Source organism: Abrus precatorius, unplaced genomic scaffold (genome assembly GCF_003935025.1).
Source record: "Abrus precatorius isolate BTA unplaced genomic scaffold, Abrus_2018 Scaffold3, whole genome shotgun sequence".
In the NCBI taxonomy this organism is placed as follows: domain Eukaryota; kingdom Viridiplantae; phylum Streptophyta; class Magnoliopsida; order Fabales; family Fabaceae; genus Abrus; species Abrus precatorius.
In genome coordinates this window covers 18,452,953-18,477,317 of record NW_020874373.1, presented here as the reverse complement: position 1 = coordinate 18,477,317, position 24,365 = coordinate 18,452,953, and the positions used below count along the sequence as shown (strand labels likewise).

At 27.5% G+C, this 24,365-nt stretch overlaps 1 protein-coding gene and 1 non-coding gene across 2 annotated transcripts; both read left to right on the top strand.

Annotated features, from left to right (window-relative positions):
- The first annotated feature begins 12,625 nt into the window (after positions 1-12,625).
- Positions 12,626-12,707, top strand: TRNAS-UGA. Its single transcript has one exon. It is a non-coding gene; the product is annotated as a tRNA-Ser (tRNA).
- A 9,684-nt stretch (positions 12,708-22,391) lies between these two features.
- LOC113863522 lies at positions 22,392-22,756 on the top strand. The gene has a single exon (XM_027497126.1). It carries the CDS (start codon positions 22,465-22,467, stop codon positions 22,672-22,674), a length of 210 nt encoding a protein of 69 aa, XP_027352927.1. The 5' UTR covers positions 22,392-22,464; the 3' UTR covers positions 22,675-22,756.
- Positions 22,757-24,365: the final 1,609 nt, after the last annotated feature.

Sequence of the window (24,365 nt, the reverse complement as noted above, 5' to 3'; positions counted from 1 at the left end):
GAATTAAATAATCTTCTATGGATTGATTATGTTGGATATTTGTCGACCTAATTTTTACTTTGATAGTAGTGATTGGTGAATAAAAAATTAAAGTAAATATTTTATTTAATTAAAATATTAAATTTTGTAAAATGTATGAATGGAAGGGAATAAGTTGAAAATGTCTGCCTTCAGACTTTTTAAAATTTCTTTATATGATATCAAAATTATAAAAATAGTTATTGGATTTGATAATTTTCTTTATCTCTGCACTAGTAGAATTGATTCATTCAATAATAATTCAATCTTTTAAACAGTTGTGATATTAAGATTTTTAAATATCAGAGAGGTATAAAAATAGTAAACAACTTGATAGAGTAATCATTTTGATATAATTTGAAGACATATTCATTTATTTATTGATTTAAATTTTTAACAACTAAATTAATGTTCAATAAGTGTATAAAATACTAAATGAAAAATTTAATATTTTTTAGTAAATTATAATAATTCAAATAAAAATTCATTTACAATCATAATGTATAAATAATAAAGAATAAATATTTATAAATTAACACGTCCATCTTTTCTTTCTTTCATTTATCTTTTGATCTGTCTATTATTTAAAACTCTTGTCTGTCTTATCCGCGGGGACGTGGACGGGACGCACCCAAGCCCAACCCTCCCCATTCTTATCCAAAAGCATTCAAGGAAGGAATTGGAAGACCATTACCTCTACTTGAACGCACCATCGCATCACACATATTACACATTTTAATTTTATTTATATTTTATTCTCCTTAAATATATTATCACTTAAATATAGTTAACCTTTTTTTATTTGGTAACAAGGACTTAGTATAATAATCCAAATCAGAAAACACATGATTGTACCTACACGAATCGAAGCCTAAGAAGGAAAGCAGGTTGATGGTGCGAATATGAAGATGAAAACACTGCAATTTAAGAAAGAAGATACCTACATTTAAATACAATCCTAGTCCGAATCCTCTCGTGTGCACATTTTAATAACACATGTTGAAGCCTAGAATCAGGGAAGTTTGAATTTTCTGTACGAAGGCAAAGGACATTGATTACTTTTTCATTTTATTTCATATTTAAAATTTTGTACAAAAAAATTGAAAATAATTGATAATTTAAATTTTATAAAAATGTATTAGTTAATTTATTATTTATTATTATTATTATTATTATTAAATAATTAATATTAAAGATAAATTATAAAGAAAATATTAAATATCCATTAATTTTATAAAATAAAATAACTGGAATATAAAAAATGAGAGCAGTTACCGCCCTCTATTAATTAATTATTATTTTACGACAATTTTTGTTTATTGCCTCACATGTCAGATTTGGCTCTGACTTGATTTCGATAGTAATCTTGATTTTCGTTCCGCCCTCTCTCAATGAACTACATCACTCTATCTCGCACATGAACCAAATATTAAAGAGCTGAAATGAGAATATATAATTGTGGCACAAATTAGTTTGATTTTTATTTAAGGAAAAATATACTGAATTAAGCAAAAATATAAAAAAGGATAAATTTTTTTAATATAAAATTAGTTTAAATAATTTTTTTAATTTAAACTAATTTTATAAATTTACTTAAATAAATTATATATATATTTTTTCTCTATATTTTAACATTCTCTTTTCGATTTTTCAAGTCAATCTTCTTTAACATTTATAATCAATATTTTTTTTTCTCGTACTTAACTCATTTCTTTCTCTCTCAATTCCTCTTTTTTTTTTCTCCTTTTCAACTCTACTCTATACCTATTTTTTCATCTTTTCTTCATACCCAATTCTTTACTCTTCTCTCCCTCTATTACTGTCTTATACACTTGCTCTCCTTATCTCTATGTATCCTTAGTCCTCTCTTCCCTTTTACATGGTCTCTATCTTCTCAAATTTGCTTAAGACAAAATATTTTTTTTAAGCAAATTTACAAAATTTGCTTAATATTGTCATTTTATGTATTTTTACTTTAGTGGGTCTATTTTTACTTAAACGAAAATAAAACTGAATGTTTAATTCTCGCCATAACTAAAGGAGATCTGAATCCTTAATATATAATTCTAAAATTAGATAAAATAATATTTTGATCTTTTAAATTTAAAGTTAATTTAAATTTTGTTTTTCATTATTTATTTATATATATATTTTTTAATTTTTATATAAAATTAATCATTTCAACTAGAACAGTAGATTTAATAAGAAGTTTATTTTTTTTAGTTATTATTAAAATTATATATATATATATATATGTATATATATATATATATATATATATTAATTACGTGTAACATACCAAATTTTTAAAGAAATTTAATTATTTAAAATAGAATATTAAAATGTGAAGATTAAAAAAAATTCATAAGACTTAGAAGTTCAAAGCAAAACCAATATTTCTAATAAATTAATAAGAAGAAATAAATCACATTAAATTCTCTCTAAAAAGAAAGATTGTAAGAGGAAAAAAAGATAACTAACAACCTTTACAAGAGAGTTTAATTAGTAAAGAAATCAACTCAATGGTAAGCTATGTAAATATAAGAGAGACTAATTAATTCTAAGGGATTGAATTAATGATTTAATTTTTTTAATTATTTAGTAAAATTTATTATTAATTATAAGAAATGTTAGAACAAATCATGTAATAAGCATATCATTTAACTTAAACTTGTATACAAGACAAAAGTCATAAAAGAATGAAGGACAAAACAAAAACTTAGTCTCAAAACTACTTTGATATTTTTAATTAATCCTACACAAAATGTTAATTTTTATTCAAGATGAACTTATCCATTTACAATTAATTCGTACTTGACCATTTGTGAAAGAAATTAGCTAAAAGAATTTCTATTTGCAATATCTATGAGGAAAAAAAAAAAGGAACAAAACTCAACCTCAAATTTAATGAAATCAACATAATTATGAGTTTTAAAAATAAACCCTTCTTAATTAAGACTTTTCTTATTATAAATTTAGTCATTTATATTTTTTTCAAAGAAATGATGTTATAACAACAAACATAATATTATCTAAATCAATGCTAAAGAAAGAATATCAAATAAAGCTAAATTATTATTGAACACGATCTTTTAATTTTTTTTATTATTATAAAAATTAGTTAAGATGCTTTTTAGACATTAAATTATGCTTACCATATTAATTTTGCATGATTTTATTGACTTAGATAAAAATTAATCAACCATATTTTATGGTTTTTTATTTTAAACCTAAAATTTTTATATTTTGACAATTGATTAAAATTTTAAGTCATATTTTTACTGTTAACTCGTGCCTTCCACCCTAAAATTTTGTTGTGTTTTGAAACTTAAACAAAAAAAAAATTCAATGAAAAACTTGCCTATTTAATTGGAATAATAGCAAAACTAAAACCTTTAATCCTAGTAAGGGTATTAGGCGGGGAGATCCCATGTCCCTTTATATTTTTGTTATGTGTATAGAAAAATTTGCCCATTTAATTCAAGATAAGGTTGAAAGTGGGGATTGGATACCTTTTTCTATTAGTGGCTCTGGTCTTAGTCTCTCTCATATTTTCTTTGCTAATGATATTCTTCTTGTAGCCAAAGCAAATAGATAGAATGTTGAGATAATCAATTCTGTGTCAGGAGTTATGGCCTTTTTGTTAATAAGGAGAAGTCATCTATCTATTTCTCCAAAAATTGTGACTCTACTCTAATTCAAGATATCAATCTTCAATTAGGATTTCATTCCTCCTCTCGATTTGATAAGTACTTAGGGATCCTTATTAGCCATCTTAATCCATCTAGGCAAAACTTTAATTTTATAATTGATAAAATAAAACAAAAGCTTTCTTCATGAAAAATGAAATCTTTATCTCTTGCTGGCAAAGTTACTCTTGCTCAATCCTGTATTATGAATATCCTCAATTACTTTATGCAAGTTATGGTTATTCCTAAAACTATCTTTACTGAGATCAATGCTATTTGTAAAAAAATTCATTTGGGGATCTTTAAGTGGTAGAAAATGTCACCTAATTAGCTAAAATAATATTTGTAAACCTAAAAGTGAGGCAAGATTGGGATTTAGAGACATTAGCATTGTAAATTAGACTTTCATAATGAAACTTTGTTGGAGGCTTATCACCTCCCCCAAATGATTTATGGGCTAAGGTTTTTTGCTACAACTATAAATTCTGCATTTGGCAAAATCCTGTTCTCTATAAGAACCAAAAAACTTCTCCTTTGTGGAAGAATATGATGTCTGGTTGGAGTTCTTTTTGCCAAGGTTTAGGCTGGAATATAGGGGATGGTTTATCAACTAGGTTTTGGAAGGATAGCTAGGTCCATAATTGCCAAGACCTTTCCAATTTTGCTCTTCACCCTATTTCTGATAATGATTTCAATGATCCTGTCATATTGTTCTCCCACCAAGGGCATTGGAACTGGCCTAAAATTAGGAGCCTACTCCTTGCCCCTATTTGTGACTTAATTAGCCATATTAACCCTCCTTTAATTGATGGTGGTCAGGACCGTGTTTTTTTGAAAATTGTCTAATAATGGGATCTTCTCAATAAAATCGACATATAGGTTACTTTCTGATCTTAATCAAGCTACCCTTGAGAACAGATATTTCTTTAAATTAGTGTGGGACTGGGAGGGTTTGGAATCTCTTTTTTTCTCTAGCAAATTGCTCATGGTAGGTTATTAACCAATGAAGAGAGATTAAATCGCAATATAGTTAATCCCCTATGTGTTGTAGGTGTAGGGAGGCGCCTGAATCTGTTATTCATGTCCTTAGGGATTGTTGGGCAGGTAAACAAATTTGGAAACACCTCCTTTCCCCTGATCACTGGATCCTTTTCTTCAATCTTGGTTTGTCTAGATGGTTATTATACAATCTTTGATCTAAATTTTTTCCTTTTTTTCCTCTTTAAAGCAAACTGTTTGGGGTTGCTGTTTGGAACATATGGAAAAATAAGAATTTGTTTTATTTTTCAGAACTCCCCTCTAAACAAGGAGGCTTTATTGAATAAAATTTTGTATGATCTGGAATATTTTCATTTTTGTGACAGGGATAAATAGGGGAATATAGCTGGAATCTGGTAGGCCCAAAGTTATGTCAAATGGCAACCTTCTTCGGATGGTCAATTCAAGCTGAATACTGATGGATCCGCTTCTCATGGGCTTGAATCTGCTAGTTATGGAGGCCTTATCCGTGATAATAAAGGAAATCTTATTTCTAGTTTCTACAGAGCTTTGGATCCCTGATCAATGAATTTTTATACACTTGTGATAGCTTTGTAATAGGCCTAATTAGTTGTGAATTGTGCTTAATTGTATTGTTTTGGCTGAGTTTTATATTATTGGGCTTAATTGTTAAACTTTGTTAATTTTTAGATTTTAGAGCCTTTTGACCTTTGCTTATTGTGTAGGTAATATCTCAGGCTATAGTTATCGGATTTAAGTGATTCCAATTGCATTTGAAAGCTAAGAGATGGGCCTACAACACTCATGAAGATTTAAAGGCTGAATCATAGCATCCAGAAATAGAATTAGACCAAAACTGGGCTGGAAGACGCAATTCGAGGATTCTAGACCTTAATGCAGTGTTTTGGTCATATCTTGGCCCACAAATATCTGATTTGACTCATTCCAGTGGCATTTGAAAGCTAACATCCGTAGCTTGAATGGAAAATCAATAACAAATCATAACAGATGCACTTCCTGGGCAAATTTGAAGGAGGAAGTTACGGTTTATTGCTGGAAATTTGAAAAGTCAAATTTGAATAAAAAAGGGGGAGTTTTTTCTTTTTGAAAGGTTTTTTTTTTGGGGACTCATTTTTTTGAGAGATTTTCTTTTCGTGAGCTTCCATCTATGGAGGAGTAGTTTCATTTATCTAGTTCAAGGATCAACGGAATGCAACATTCATGAGAATTAGTTTGTAGATTTTATATTTGAATTCAGATTTCTTGGTTTCTTGTTTCTCTCCATTCTGATTAATATCATGAACTGAAAGTTTTAGTTCAATTTATTTTTGAGAGGCAATTCAATTCATTGTTTTGTTTCGGTTGAAGTGCATGAATTGATTTTTGGAAATTAAGGTTAATTAAGTGGTTCAGAAAGTTAACACATTCGATTAAATTTTTAGAGGTTTCTAAGTATTAATTGAATTTGTGTTAATCAAACGCATGAAGTTTTTCGTGTGATCGCTTGATTTAATTTGAGGTCTCAGTTGAATCTAGTCTTTAACCACCGAATTTGAATAATATGTATTTTGGGATTCCGTGATTGAATGTTTGCTTATTCCTTATTGATTCTTGAATTAGGTGTTTTTCTAATTGATTTAATCAATCCTCTCAAATTTGACTGTGTTTTATTGATTCTATATCACCCCCCCCGTCCTACATACTCTCCAAATAGGTTAATTCGTCTCTGTGATCCTTCGGGAAACGATCCTAGTTGCTTGCCTCGTGCTATAGTAATTAGGTTTATTTTTGACACGTGTACGACCCCGTGCCAATCCCTGCCCTCCTTTACTGGCTAAGCTATGAGAAATCTTTTGGCGACTCCATCTTGTAATAGATAGAAAAATTGATTTCATTTAGATTGAATGTGATTCTAAGGAACTATTTCCTTGATTGTTAACATTTTAAGCTGTAATTATCCCCATTTCTTTGTAATTAATAAGATTAGGACATTACTCAAATGTATTCATTTTGTTAGGTTTAAACATATTCTTAGAGAAGCTAATCAAAATGCTGATTGACTTTTTAGGATAGGTCCGGAAGTTAAGCTGCTCACTGTTATTTTGATAAGGCTTCATCTTCCCTTGAACCATTGTTAAGGCTTGATGCCCTTGGTATTTTGTGGCCTACGAGATTAACTTAAGGTGGTTGTTTATTTATGGGTTTTCACTACCAGAAACACACTTTATACAGATGGATAATACAAACGAATTTTTTTCGTATACAATATAGACAAATTTATAGACGAATATTCAATTTTTTTAAATCTATCTGTAATACAAACGGAAAAAATTCATTTGTATTACAGCCCGCCATTTGGCGCGAAAACTCAGATAGAATTACAGACAAAAGTTTCTGTCTATAATTTGAAAATTAGCAGGATATTTGGAGCGGGAGTTATAGATGAAAAAAATATGTTTGTAATGGTCTTTGGTGGATTTACAAACGGATAAATCTGTCTGTAATTGAACTCTTATAATACATTGTTTCATCAAATCATTTACAAATAGATTTTTTCGTCTGTAATGTGTGAAACCCATCAAAACCATGCTTACTCCTTCTTCTAACTTTCCATTATTTCTTCTTTCTCTCAACTCCCTGTCTTTGTCTCTCTCTAGTATTATTAGTTTTTGGCCTTTGCAAGTGGTTGGAGCATTCATTTGAAAAATAATTTGCATTATTGTGTTCCTGGTACGATATTCTAACTTTTAATCGGTTTAGTTTTTTAATTTTTGATGTATAATAGAGACTTAAAATTTCTAAGATAGAGTTATAGGACTAAAGATTGTATGACTAGAGGGATGAGTGTAAAGGTCTTTCTTCAAACCTGATTACTGTGTGTTGTGGGGTTGTTTGTACTTGTAGAGATTGTAGAATATGCATGTTGTGGAGTTATAAGGGGATGTGCTCTGAACAGTTTAGGATTGTGATGTGTATGTTTTTTATGCATTAATTAATAATAGATTGTTATATAATATATAGCTTATGTGTAAAGGAAATTTAGATTTTTGTATTAAGAACATGTAAAGAATAAGACAAGAAAATATAGATATATTAAGGGAGATTATGCCAAAATTTACATTAAAAAATTGTTGTATTAAGTGTAAACAAATATAAGAAAATATTTATATATTAGAGGAGATTCTGTCAAAATTTACATTAAAAATTTATTGTATTAAGTGTAAATAAATATAAACTAGGCGAGATTCTGCAGAAATTTATATTAGAAATTTGTTGTATTAAGTGTAAACAAATATAAGAAAATATTCATATATTAGAGGAGATTCTACCGAAATTTACATTAAAAATTTGTTATATTAAGTGTAATTAGATATTATGGTGCCTAACCCTAGGTATGTTGCTCTTCCCCCTTCAATACAACGAGTTTCATAGTCTGCACTGTCGACTACACATGCCACACAACCTCCTTTTACACAAGGCACAGGTGAGGGATCCACTACTGTCCCAGCTATAAGTGGGCAACAATCATCACAGACTCAGGCATCATCAAGATTGCTTCCAACTTTAAGATGGGATGGATCCACCAGGTGACATATACCATTAAGAAGATGTTTGATACGCCTTACACAAGTTTTGCAAAGGTGCCTAAGGATACAAAGATGGAATGGTTTAAAGATTAGAAGCTAATAACAGTTAATTAATTTGAGCTAAGTGTAATTAGATATTATTTCTTGTATCTCTTCTAATAAAATTATATTTATGTAGAACAACTTTTTCATTCCTCCCCAGGATAAAAAGATGATTTTCAAGATATGAAAAAGTTGCACTGCAAAGCGACTAAGACAGATATACACTGAGGCTCGTCAGATCCATCATCTGCTGATTGGATAGCACCTAACATCCTTCATCTATTGCAAAAGTATTGGGGTACAAATGAGTTTAAAAATCTCTCTGTAAAGAACAAGATAAACAGGACACCCTTAAAAGGAGGATAATTGCATATTTGTGGTTTTACGACTTTGGCTGGCACTAAGGCGAACTTGGTCTGGGATTTTCAATTTTTTTTTAAAATTTATTTTATTCAATCTATAATTGATATTTGAGATGGTGATTTAATTGAAATTATAGGAAAAGTCATTAAAGATACCACCTACACATGGAGAGCTGTTCAAGGAGACATATACTCGTAAGGGAGTCAAAACCTTGCGGGTTGACACACGATCTCAGGCCACATATATAAGTCATCCTTATTGACACTACATGTTATTACTAATGATTTATTAAATAGTTCTCGAGACTGATATATAATTATTTGTATTAAACTGTAGAATGACTATGTTTAAAGGCTTGAAGATGCATCTTCTTAAGATCTAAAGTCAGTTGATGAGGATATTATATGGTCAGAGACTGTGGGTGGTCTTTATAAAGGCTACATATACGGCATGGGGAGCCACTTTGTAGACTCCATGTCCTCTACATCTGTTATCAGAGATACCCTTTCTCTTGCACCTGAGGAAGTGGAGGACATGGCCCCCACTCAAGTTCATGCCCTCAATGAAGAACTGCAGAAGCAAAATAAAGAGATGTGAAAGACCAATAAAAGTGCATGGAAGAAGAAGTGGAAAAAAAAAAGGAGAAGAAGGTGGGCTCGAGGATGCAGAAGGAGGTGCAGCAGCAGATACATGCATAGTTTGAGCTTATGAGAGCAAGCAGCTCCACACCTCTTCCTTTTCCTCCTCTACCGGCTCCAACACCACCAATCCTCAGCTCCATCATTCCTCTTCCAACTCCTCCTCTAATTATGGTGATACTTTTTCAAAAGTTGATCATACCGATTATTAGTGATATACAATATTATTTTATTTTTGACATTATTTATTGAGATGTTTACTTCTTCATTTTAATTTTACATTTTATAAATAATTTCTAATTTTAAATACATAAATTTGTAGTTTTTATTATGTTTATAATTTGTGACAATTAGGAACAAAAAGAAATAATTATGTATATAAAAAATGAATTTTTTTTTAAACTTCACAAATGGATTACAAACAAATTTTTCTGTCTCTAATTTACAGATAAATTTTTCTGTCTATAATTACAGATTTTACATTTTATAGACGCGCATATTTTAGACGACTTATAACCGTCTGTAAATCTGTCTTTAATGATAAAATTTATCTATAATAATTCAAAAATTCATTTGTAAATTTGTTTATATTTACAGGTTTTCTAGTAATATTTTAAACCCCATTTATGAGAAAAAAATTCAATGAAATTTTAACAAAATTTAATGTCATCATAATAAAAAGACTAACTTTAAAAAAATAGTTAAGAGATTAAACCAAATGAAAAAATAAAAAGAAAATTTTGAAATTAACTCTTTTTTTCTTTCCCACAAATTAAAACTAACTTTAAATATAGAAGTTAGAAATACTTTGTTTACATTTTTAAAAAGAGCTTTATTTTTTAAAAAAATAAAATTATATGTCCTTTTAATTTTTAAAAATAATTTCTTTTAAAAAAAATACCAACAAACATACCCTTAAATTTCAAAATTACAATATATTCAAATAGCATTTGAGAGTCACAATAAAATGTCAAAATAGGCTATTTGGTTTCATTTAGATTAATTAAGATTAGACTTTACGCATCATTATGTTAGATTAAAAAATATTGCTTTTTTTGGGGTTATGTGGTAGAAGTTTAAGCCTTAACCAGAACTCATATTTCATACTTCAGTACGTCTAATCATTCCAAACTCGATCAACTATAGGTCCATATAAATTACATAAAAAAAACTCAAAATTAATTTGAACATAAAATTTAAAGTTTAAATTTTATATTTTATCATACTTAAACAATTTGATTAAGTTTGATATATTTTTATAACTCGAACAATTTAAGACTAAAGTTTATAATTTAAGAATGAAATCAAGTTCTTACTAAAGAATAAAAACTTTTCTCAATTTACTTTTTTATTAAATTATTATCATCTAACTTCTCTTACATAAGGCATATTATAATTATATCTACCAAAATTATTTGATAAGTTAGATAAAAGTTAAGAAAGTAATTGTTAACGCAAAGTTAAAGATGTTAAAATAGTTCATTAAATTAATATTTTTTAATTAATTAATTAATATAAAATGGCATGAATTGGTATGTTAGCAGGTAATTAAAATTTTAAGTTTTCAATTAATTTTGATCCTCAATAACTTTTTAAAAAATAATATTTTATCAAAAATAAAATAAAAAGTGCAAAATAGAATAAAAAATGAAATAAATAGTACAATATTAATATTTTTTATAGAATAAATTTATTTAGACATTATTTATATTATTATTTGGCCTGCTGATGTTTAATTAATAAATTAAGAAAAAATTACAAAAAATAAAAAATAAAAAAAATTGCAAAGTATTATGTGTTTGATAAAGGAAAACAACGACCTGTAAAATAATTTAAAAATTAGTCTTATTAATTTTTTTTCTATTTCAATTTTTGGAGTTTCCTTTCCCATTTATCATGGTGGAAGTAAGAGTTCATCCATCATCATAAATTTTTTATAAGTTGAAGTATATATACATATTGAAATCAAATTATACAGGTTTAAATTATATTCACTCTTATACTATCAATAATTTAATATAAAAAATAAATTTTATTAATTCAACTATTGAATTATAGTTATATATTACTTCAAATTATTTATGTTCAATTTTGTTAAAATTAAATCTGTATAATTGTTGTAAAATAGTTTTTATTTTCCTATATTTCAAAAGTATATATTACATTAATTTATATATATATAATTTATGTGATTAACAATTAAATTATTTAATAAAATCTTACTAAAGGACGTAACAATTTGATTGAAATTTTTAATTTAATAATTAAATTTATAATTAAATTATATAATAAAAAGTTTTTAAATAACGTAAGAATAAGCATATTTTTTACTAGTATGTGTGTCACTTTCTTAAATCAACTTAATATTTTGCATTATATATTTTTAATTTGTCTTATCAAATCACTTAATATTTTTTTTATCTTTCCTTCATTTCTGTATTTTACACAAATGAAAAGGATGTGAAAAAAAAGACCCTATAAAATCTTAAATCATTAAAGATAAACAAATAAACAGACGTAACATAACCAATAGAGATAATCAGGAATGATTCATTAACTATTGCTAATGTTCAATAATATCTCTTTATTTTTAAAGTATATTCTTTTCAAAACGTCACGTTTTAATTTTTAAAAATTTAACATGGGGCCACAATATCTCAATTTCAACCTCTAATAGGATAAGTTTTGTGTTATATGAAAGAAAGTATATAAAATTTCACGTGGGACTGCAACTTTGATGTATACAAATTTTAAGGGAAAAATTATTACTTTAACATATTTTTACATAATGCTTTAATTTTTTTATTTTGGTTTGATCTTTTAGTTAGTTAATTAAATTAAAAATAAAATAATATGAAGACCAAATAATAAATAAAATTAAAGAATAGAAATAAAAAACTAAATTTAACTAAAGAATTAAAAAAATAAAGTATTAATTTTTTCAAAATTTAACTATAACTAATGTGCTTTTATTATGTTGCCAGAGTCAATTTTTTTGTTACTTTAATTGACAAGTGGCTTACGCATCTTTTATGAGTCAAACTATCTGAAGATATAATCAATGAGCTTCAATGAAAAGAAACTAAATAATTAGTTACTAGTTTTGCCAGTTTGTTTCATAATATCTTAATTATGAGATAAGTTATTAAACTCATTTAGTAAATTTATAAGAGTTGTATGGTTGGAGTTAAAAATTGATTAAGTGATATGTAAATGTAGGATTTATATAAAAATCAATAAAATTAAAACATAACTATTTTAACGTTTAATAGAGTTCCATTTGCAATCTGTCGATATGTCCGAGTGGTTAAGGAGACAGACTTGAAATCTGTTGGGCTTCGCCCGCGCAGGTTCGAACCCTGCTGTCGACGCATTTTAATTAAATTTTTCACACACAGATCATTTTTTATAAATTGAAAAATGGACCTATTTCGATTCTTAAGATTAAAGTAAATTTTATATTATTCTATTGATACTTTGTCCTTCATATTATTACAAATTATTTTAGAAGATTCTAGAATTTATAAAAGTTATTTCCTGAAAAGTAAAAACTTACCAAACATGCATACATGTCTCTACTTAAGCAAGACAATAGAAAAACACAAGCTAATGGGCTACCAAGTCATTATTGGGCATTGGGCCATTTTGTAGAGAGACATGTACCGTGATTCAAGTACAGAAGTCCTGACTCATTAAATTTTGTTTCTACCCCTAATAAAATGTGCTCTTTTTTTTTTTACTATAATAATATTTCTTCTGTGGAAAAATCAAAATGTGCAAAATACACGAGTGTGACACAAAGATTAAGGAACAAGCGTCACACGTAGAATATAGATACTTGTTGCGTGATAATATTTAAAAAATGTAGCGGACTAAAACAATAACATTATTGTGTTATATTAAATATAATAAAAAGGTTAAAATCTTCTAAAATTTTAGTTTTCAGTTCCATACTTTATTAATGTTTTAGTTTTTGCATCACTTTAATTTATTTTTTCCTATATGATGCTTACATGAGATTAATAAATAAAGACCGATGAATTTTATATCAACTATTAAATTTAAAAAATAAATGAACATAACTTGTTTAAATGGTTATGTAATATTAATTGCCAATTAATTTTTAATTTTGATAGTTTATGTATAATTAATTTTTCTGTTCATGTTTGATATAAAAAGACATTAATTAATAGTTTCCAGACACTGCTTTTACGGTAGATGTAACGTGGAATTGGATTGTTTAGCCTGGAAGTAATGAAAAAGTATAGATTTCAAAAGCAGGTGTCATTGCAAATTGTGGTATCTCCTTCATTTTCAAAGGAAGACTGGGAAGAGCATCGTATAATGCAATTCGTCGTTAGATCAAATAATCTATTTCTCTTTAAAGTAACTTTTTTTTCATATCAGTTTTCTATCCTATCCATCACGTAATCATCCACCAATGCCCATAAATGTCTCTATGGATCTTTTTGTATTCTTTTTCTCGTATTATTAAAAGAAAATATCTTAGAAACATTTCTCTGCATTTTGTTATTTTCAAATTTTAAAATTGGGTTTAAACATTTTATTATATTATAGATGTAAAATTTAATAAAATTTAACAAAATTGCATCTCTCGAAAATACACTTTGTTGCATGCGATAGTATCTCTTTTATTTGAAAACAAGAATTTGGAAGGAAGAAGAAGAGGATAAACTTTCCATTTTAAATAAATATATTTTGATTCGATAATTTTTATAATAAAATATAGAAAATGGATTAGAATAATCTAATTATATAATTTATTTATTATCATAAATAATCTATAATTTTAATAAATTGATAAGAAAAAATTATCCTCTCTCTTTTTTTTTTTTTAAATTTTTTCTTTCAAGCAACTGTATAGTCAATTGTGGTAAAGTTGGTAAAATATGTCAACTCGATTAGGTTTGACCCGATTGAGTAAAATGTAAAATTCGAATCAAACTTAAGCTGACGTAGATTTTATAACTCATTTTACCACTTTTAGTTTGTGGAAGCTATTTCATTGTTACGAAATCGTTAGGACCACAACATAAAATAAATCTATCTTTAATTTGTAACTTCCGTATTTATATAACACTACTGATAAATGTAATTCTAACTTCGAAGTAAATATAATAGAATTTAATTAAATTTATCTTATTACATAATTAATGGTTAGTTAAACTTAAAAGAATAATTTATAACAATTCCATATATTTTTAATTTATTTTATTAATTTTCACTAAAATCTAATTAAAATAAGTTTAAATATGTTAAACAAATATTTAATTAAATTAGTTATTATTCAACATCAATGCATTATGACACATATACGAAGGTATCAACCCGAGTTGGAAGATTACCCAATTAAATCCAACTTATACCTATAATAATTTAAGAAAATTAAAGAAATGGATTTTAAGTTTATCTCATTCCTACCTATACTATAGGCAATTTCAACCACGCATAAATTCCACGACACTCAAATATGTGTATTTAATTCGAATCGAAATAAATTTATTTTTATGATGTGGATATAGAGGATTAGAGGTTATGAGTTTATTATTCAAACTTAAATACAATTTAATTAGATAAATTATTAGAGCGGATAAAATAGGCTTATACGACGAACTCCTCAAAAATATTAATAACATAAGAGATTAAATATTAAAATTAAAGGCCCAAATAAATCAACTTTTCTAATAGATACCATTTATGACAAAACTCATGCAGATTTAGGAAGGGTAAGGGTTAGTTTGAGGGCCATCCGCAACCCACGTAGTTTTATTATTATTTTTAAATAAATATGATATTGATAATATGATATTTCAGAACCAGAGTTTACAAGTGTTTATTAGGAATTGTCCAAATAGAAAATGGGGTTCGTAAACTTATGAGGCACCGTTAAGAACGAAGTTTTACAAGAAATATTACAAAGAAAGAGGTATAAATGAGAGAAGTTGAGTTCATGAAACTTATTCACATCTTCCCCTTGTATTGTATTTGTGTATATATTAATTTTCCTCAACTTTCTATGGTTTTTATATATCTTCTTTACTCCAATGTTTCTTTTCGGGAAGATGAAGGCTTGAAGGCATTAGAAAGGCTTAAAAAACTAATGACAAGAATAAAGATAAAAAAGATAAAGAAAAACTTAGAGAATATAGTTGTTATCTTATTTGAAAGTAAATCTAATTCAAAGTTAGAAGAACCTAATTTAGTTAATTGCATATGCTTAAAGAGCTTAGACTCCAATCGGTGTCATTAAGATCTAGTTATTATGTTTAGTTTAGTTATTTTAATGTTAGTCATTAATTATCTTGAGCTTATAAAAAGTCCATTAGTTTTTTTAAATACACTCTTAATTAGTTTTAAATACAATTTAAGATTAAATATTCTTTTTGAGAGTATGTGACTCTAGGTTTTTGAGTGAGTCAATTTTTCTTGATCTTATTAAGAGTTCAAGACTCTTGTGTTGATTGTTCATTTGACTTATCAATCTTGCAATTATGACGCCATCTTCTCTATCTCTATTTTATTTTTATTATTTTTCTTCTTGCCTTAATTTTTGTTCTTACTCTAATAATTTTATTTTTTTGTTGTCTGCAATTCAATTCAAAATTGTTTAATTTGGTAATACGAATCATGTTTGTCATCAATTGGTATCATGAGCTTTGATTTGAATTAAATTAAAAAGTACTATTTATACTATTCACAAGTACTGTTCAAGCGTTACTATTCAAAAATATTTTCTGTTGTCTTGCTATTTGTAAAAAAAAAAGAAAAAGAATAAGTTATTATAAATGTTTGGAGCCCATTTTACTTTGTTAAAAATTTCAATAGGAAAGAAAAAATGTATCAATACATGAAAATCATATCCATGCTTACCTTGATAGCTACACTTATTAGAAACTTTATCTGACTTATTATCTTTCAATTATACTAGAATAAGTGCATCTACAAGAACATATTAGAAGAAGGTTATTTGCCAATAAAAACTATCTTCTTCTTCATCCTTTACATGTAACAATAAGCTGCTCAAAGAAAGACAAGCAAAGGTAGCATATTTAATGCACAAACAAAACTCTCATGAATAAAAGTTTGATGTTGGACATTGGAAAAGTGAAATGGAAGAGAATAAATTCCCCATAAATGGTTATTTGTCTTTTTATAAAAATACATTTGCATATAAAACATAAAAAATATTTGTCTCACAAGAATAATTGCTTTTTCTTATATAAAATTAGAATTTATATCTAAACCATAAAGTAAATATTAAGCTATAAATATATTTTAATTATTTACAAATTTAAGAATCAACTATCATTATCAATGACGGACATAAGAGGGGGTAAGGTGGGGCTTGGTCCCTTATCTTTTATATTTTTCTTTCGGTACTATGCATATATGTATATATAATATTATATTTGTTTGTTATATTACCACTAGTATGGTTCCCTTCTTCTCAGAATATGAAACATTAGTATTGACTTTAATAAATTAATAAAAAATTAGCTATTTGAGTACAATCCTCCTTAGCTCACTACTGTATCACACTGAGTAACATTACTACATTAGTTTACTCTTTGCCTTTTGTATTGGGAGTTGAACTTGAAAGCTTTTCTTAAGCCAAGTGAAAATATCATGTTTTTATATTTTCTTTTAATTTCTATCATCAATACTTATCACATTTCAAATTTTTTTTCCAACTCCAAGCAACAGTGACTCAGCAAGACAGACGACAATGAGAGAAAGAAGCAGTCCTTCTTCTATGTTCTTTTTTTTATTTTCCACCATTCTTCCTTAATACAAGAATTAGTGGTATACATGTTAAGCTTTATTCATTTATGTTTTTACTTTGTTCGATAAATAAATTCTAAACTATTTTTAATGTCATTGTTATTGTAGATGAAATTATGAGTAAAAAATCAACAATTGACTCTTCTGGTTTCAACGGCTATTACTGAGAGATCATTTTCAGCTATGAGCATTGTGAAAAACAGACTTAGAAACAAGATGGAAGATGAATTTCTTGCTAATTGTTTGGTTACATACATTGAGAGAAGAATTGCTGAGAAGTTTGACACTAATTCCATTATTGACGAATTTTATGTCATGAAAGACTGACGTGCATGACTTAAATAAAAAGGTACATTATATTTAACTTGTATTCAATATATGGTATTCTTATTATTAAATTTATTTTCTTTTGTCCCCCCTTTGAATGGTTTCTGGATCTGTCACTGATCATTATACTACTCTTAATTTTTGTTGATAATATTTTAATTCAAACATAATATTTTACTTGTATTATGCATGGTTCTAATTCATTGATTATTTACTATGTTTTTAATATATTATATGATAAACTATTTGTTATATAAATATATATTTTATATAAAAATTAATAAAAATTTATTCATCATTACATTATAAATTAAATTTATTTAATTTATAATATTAAAAAATTATAATTTATTTAAATATCATCTAAATTATCTTTATTTGAATTGTAAAAAATAATTTATATATTTACATTATTAACATAGTATTATTTTTAAGAAATAACAATGTTAACATTAATGTTAGGTGTAACACCCCTATTTTTGTTATTTATTAATTTTATATTGTATGATAATTATTAATGCATGTTGCTTGAAATTAGGAAAGTTTTAGGTGTTTAAGTTGCAAGATTTCTCGCTGTAGTAAGATGTGTCTCGCTGTAGCGAGAAAAGTCATCCAAAATTAAGCTCTCTGAAGCCCTCTCGTTGCACGAGGGAGTCTCACTGTAAAGAAAAGTGGATAAGGTTGATCTAACAAACCATCTTGCTGTAGTAAAAATGAAAATGACATACAGTAAGGGAAAAAAGATATCTGATTTTTTTATTTTATTTTTTTGCTACAACGAGAGAAGAGCTTGCTGTAGCGAAAGATAACTTACTGTAGTAAGAATGTCGCGAGTTGAGAAGTATTTAAGGTTTTTTCAAGTTAAGAAACTTGAACTATAATCCAAGTTACAACCCATTCTTCATTTCCTTTGACATTTCTCTCCTTTTTCCTCAGAAAACCCTTGATAAACCCCAATCTTTCATCGATCCAAGCTTGAAAGTTCACTCTTCTTGATATTTGGTAAATTCATGAAGCTTGATTCTCCATTTCCTTGGTTTTTTTCTTGTTTCTCACTTCTAAAAAGGATATTTTTGTGATATTTGTGAATAACCTAACCTTTTAAGCAAGATCTCTCATAAACCTTTTCTAAATTTTCATTTCAAGGTAAGGAGAGTTCTTTCTCATTGCTGAAAACTTTTTATGTTTATATTATGAAAATGTTGTGGTGATGCATAATGGTGGATATATGTTGGATTGAAACAAATTTTATGTGTTTAATGATGTGCATGACCTCTATTTTGAGATGTATGTATGTATATTGTGGACTGAGTCTGGAGGTGACTAACCTCCGGTAATGCTTGATTGATATATGATGTAGTTAATGTACTTGAATGAAGTTGAAAGAGGAAAGGATAAATAAAATATTAACATGGAAATATTAAGTTAGAGTTTGATGAGAAATATGAAATGAGAAATAGAATGAGAAAGGAAAATGATAAGGACAAGTATGAATAGTTTAGAGATACACTGAGAGTATAGAAGATGGAGGTAATTTGAGAAATCTTGAGAAAATGACAGTGGTGGATGTTTTTCTTGAATTGCACATAACAACTGCAAGTAAGAGCACTACAAGCCTCACACTTATTTCCTAACCTAAACTCATTTCCACGCTTTTGCTAAAAGGGGCTGGATCGACAGGTTATATCCGTGTAGCTGCGGTTATCCAACAATTATCTATACTAAGGAAGACCTCAAGGGATCCTAGGGGCAGTAAAAGTGTGAAATAAGAACTCCAAGTATTCATAAAAAGGAAATGTAATAAGCTGAATAATTAATGATTAATGCATGTATATGAATATTAATTGTGTGGCATAATTAATTATTGTATTATCTTAGCTTGTATTGTTTGACTTAATTATGAATGTATGCTTAGTAATAAGAATAGAGGTTCATCCTTACATAATATTTCAGGGAATAGAGATGACGGACCCACAAGGACTTGTTTTCATTTGTCAGAGTTGCTTATCACCAGTAGAGTAGATCATGTAGCTAGGGAATAACAACAATTGTGCCATTGTAGTTTTATTGTACGTAGTAATGATAGTTATGATATCATATTTACTTAAGAAATGACTATAGGATATGATGTATCCTTAGATTATCTTAGCAATGGTAGAATCCACCATATAAGTGTAGTTATATTTAGAGGTTTGACCAGGCCACCAAATGAATGGAACTATGTGTACACTCTTCTGGGCTATGATCAGCATGGAAGATCAAGCCATTGCACTATTGAGCGAATCACGGGCCTGAACTAGTAGCTAATGAATGTGACCTTGATGAAGATGAAGACTTATCCCCAAAAGAGGTGATAGAGATTGAGGGATGGTCTGGGGATGATGACTAGTAGCGTCTTCAGTCCCTTTGTGGTTAGACTGCTCATTAGGACTTGTGATATTTTTTTTTTGTATTTTGTAAATGATGTGGACAAGTCCTAATGTATTTTGAAGTAATAGTTTAAAAATGTTAACCTCTTGTAAATTTATAAGAACAACGTATATTAATATTATTTCACATTTCCTTTTAAATTTGTTTAATTCCTATTACTTTGTCATTTAAATTTTTATAAGTTTGAGTAAAGTAAATGAAATATTTTATGTTTCCACATGTTGTTCTCGACTTACAAACGAATTTAACTCAATTTTTCCTTCTTAACTTTAAAATTATTTTCTTATTATATTAAATAAAATGAGGATGTTACGTTAGGGTTGGGTAATGGGTGGGTTAGGTCAGATTCGAGTCTAAAATTTCAGAATCGACCAAAATTAAATATACAAATATTTTAGGCCAAAATTAGTTTTAAATTTATTGGGTTGTTTGGGGTTTAAATATTTAGAACCAACTAAAATTAAGTATACAAATATTTTAAGCAGTTTTACATTTATTGGGTTGATTTGGGTTTCGGGTAAAATAAAGTGGTTTGATCAGGTGGATTTTTACAGTTTGTATTTTTTTTTATTTGAATACTTAGGCTGATTTTATTTTATTTTTAAAGAAAATTTTATAAAAAAATAAAGTAAAAAATCCCTAGCCATAACTTTCATGCAAAGGGGCTTCAACACCTCAGTGAAAAGTAGTCTAACTCTAGAAATAACATCCAATATAGGGAGTCTAGAACCAGCAAGCACTTAAGAAGAAAAAAATAAACGAGGTGAAGAATCAAATAAGAAAAAATGAGGAGAAGAAAATCTTAAAAAAAAAAAAATTCTGGAAGAAGAGGAAGAGCGGTGCAAAAGAAAAGAAAAAAGATAAGAAACTTTAAAAAAGTAAAATACTGAAACCCTATAAATTTTTAGCAACTCCTGTGAGAAATATGAGTTAGGTTGGACCTGGATTATAATACTTAATAACATATATTATAGGTTGAGTTGAATACTAAATCTTAAACCTGCACCCAATTAATAATACTATATATCTGAATTTATAACTCGTTAATTTTTAATTTTGAACTGACCTATACAAAATATTAAAAATTTTCATCGATTGAATTGAATTCGGTTGGTTTGAAATTTGTTGTTGCCCACCTAATTAATGTTATGTATGTAGCGCAAGACCAAATGTAATAAATAATTATTAATTAAAAATTATTAAAATTGATTTATTGAAACATGTTATCTAATACTTAATGTTAATTTGACATAAAATTCTTCTTAATTTTAATCATATTAATGATGAGTTTAAATTGAAAAGTCATAGTCCATATAACAAAAGGTTTAGATATTAATTAATCATATTTAAATTTTATTTATTAAATTTATTATATACTTTCTTGACAAATTATTTAGTATAGAAATATATTTTTTACGTAGAAATTAATAAGAATTTGTTTATTATTGTATTATATATCAAATTTATTTAATTTATAATATTAAAAAAATTAAATTTATTTAAATGTTATCTAAATTATCTTTATTTGAATAGTAAAAAATAGTTCATATATTTATAATATCAACATATTTCATTTTCAAACAATGAAGAAATAGCAACGTTTATATTAATAATCATAATAATTTTGTTTACACATAATCATAAATTTTCTTATAAAATTTCATATTAAATAACCTTTATAATTTTATCTATTATTATAAAATAAATGTAATAAATAATTATTATAAAGACTTAATATTAAAAAGGAATAAGTAGAATTGATTTAATAAAATATCCTATCTAATATTTAACTTTAATTTCACCTAAAATTCTTAATTTTATTGATATTAATGTTATATTTTAAAATTTAATATACAAAAAGAATTAATATTAAAAAAGTATTTATAACTTTATATAACAATATGTTTTTTTATAAAAATATTATTTTGACTTTTTAAAGTAAACTATTTAGAACTGATGTTCATAAAATTCTTAAAATATTTCCTTGTTTTAATAGTTCCATGTAATCTTATAAAAATATATAATTTCATAGCCGCAAGAAAAGTATATTTCTTTCTTTAAATGTCCGAAGAATGGGAAACTACAGGAAGCATCTGTAACTAAGCTGATAATATCTTCATTAAATCTTTCTAAAATTAAGTAATTATCACAAAAAATAACTAAAGTTAGATGGATTCAGTAATTACAAGCATGCTTTAGGGGATTTTACCTGAGTTTTACTTACATGTATAAAATTATAAGTACACCCTTAAAAGGGTTAATCATCAATATAGTACTTGTACATCACAGGGATGAAGCTTCCTTTTTAGTTTTGGTGGCGTGCGTGTGGGTGTGAGGTGTATAATTTGAATCAGAATAGCTTGAGTCTGTAAGCTTCGCTTTTTGTGTCATCAATTGCTTGTCTCTTCCTCCAAAGTCACCACTTTCTAGCCCATTTAATTTCCTTTTTAAGTCTTCCACTTCATTGTCATTGCAATTTGCAACTGTATACCATTTAAATAGATATATAGTGAAAGAGACCAAATAGACTATAAGTACACACACAAAGAGAAGGAAGAAGAGCAGAAGATGGTAGATTGGGGGCCTGTTTTTGTGTCAGTGGTGCTTTTCATTCTCCTAACTCCAGGGCTCTTGGTCCAGATACCTGGAAGAGGCAGGTTCATAGAGTTTGGCAACTTCCAAACAAGTGGATTATCCATATTGATCCACTCCATCCTCTACTTTGCCCTTGTTTGCATCTTCATGTTAGCAATTGGGATCCACATGTACATGGGTTAATCATCCCAAAACACCCTAAATCTAGTAGTTTAGTAGTCTATTTGGTCAGGTTTGAATTCAGGGATTTTATTTGTTTTCTTCCTAGTGTCTTTTGTTTTTCTTTTTTACCCCTCCCTCTTTTAATAAATTTCTTGGAATCAAGCTTATGAATTAATGACGATTATTTCAGTTCTTGGTGTTTTTAATTTATTTCCTTTTGATTTTTAGATGTGTTACATCAGTGAAATTAAAACTTGAGTTTTTCATGCTTGTATATTGAATATATAATTTACGCTTTGTTCAAGTATTCTGAAATTCATCATCAGGAATGATACAAAAGGGCTTGTAGTGGTTATGTTTTAATGAATTTAATTTAGAGATCGCGTTATTATTTAATTTAAAAGTATTTATTAATTGAAGTAAAACTTTTAATCATTAACAACATAATTAAATTGTATTACGTCTTAATTAGATAATGAATCAAAGTTAAATTATATCTGAAAAATTAATTCATGCTTTGTGATTGTTCTCAAATCCTTTGAAAAAAAGGCAGTACCCGTCATTCTTAACTAGAAATGTTGATTTAGTTGATAATATGTTAAAACTTCAATCCTCGCTTGATTTGTTCAAACTTCAAAAGTGCTTGACATGAAATTCGCCTGACTAGTGCAAGGTGTTGCAAGTTTAAAGGTAAGAGATGAAAATTTAAATATAATAAAGAACATGAACATGATTACCTTCTGCTAAAAAAAAAAAAATCCAAAAATCTGGTAAGATGCAGCTGTTAACACCTTAATTTAATTTTCAATATTTTTTTAATATATTAATTTTGCAATAAATAGGAATAATAAATTTTCATTTAACAGTTCCCAATATACGATTTCAATAAAGTATTTCAAAATAAGGATGAATTACAAATTTTGAATCAAATCATTGTTACAGGACTTAATTAGTACATCATATTTTTAAAGGAATTTTTCTAAGTCTTATAGCAATTTCATCTATCCTTTTACTGAGCCTGGTGTTGATCGTCTTGGTCACCTGAAAAATAAATGTAAGAGTGAGTACTCTATACTATCACATACAAGCATAAAGATTCACCTCACACATTACACACATTTCTAACATTATTCAAATCACGCATCAAGCAAACATAAAATAATACATTTCACTCCAATTCATATACAGGTGCGCTCACTACACCATCAAACAATCCACACACATGTGTGCTCACTGCACGTAGTCACACTCACTGTGGCACTGTGATCATAGATTCCTAATGCCTTCAACCTTAGAGACTTACTCAGTTTCACACCATGGATGGTTGTTAGATAGCACCCGCTCCACGGATACAATGTTTGCGGTATTGGGCGCTCTAACAGAGGTGTTAGTTAGAGGTCGAGTCAAAAGGAAAGTGTGTGGCTTGTGATGCACCCACGCTCATTGTTGGTGTCACCACCACCCTCTCTTCCCCAAGGTATTTCTATCGCCCCCATCTTCCGCACCTCTAGTGTATCGTTGAACCATTCATAATTTTCCAACATTTTCAAACACAACCATCATGCCATTCACACATATTTTCAATCATTTCAGATTATTCATTATCAACCAATGGCATGTCCTCATATTTTCAACCACATGTTTCTTGAAACTCCTGAAACTTTATCAGCATACTCCCCCACTGTCATGTTTCCTTCCCCAAGAGTCAAGTG

What these genes read in the sequence shown, in the direction of transcription:
- LOC113863522 (XM_027497126.1), top strand. Translation starts at nt 22,465, where the DNA reads ATGGTAGATTGGGGGCCTGTTTTTGTGTCAGTGGTGCTTTTCATTCTC.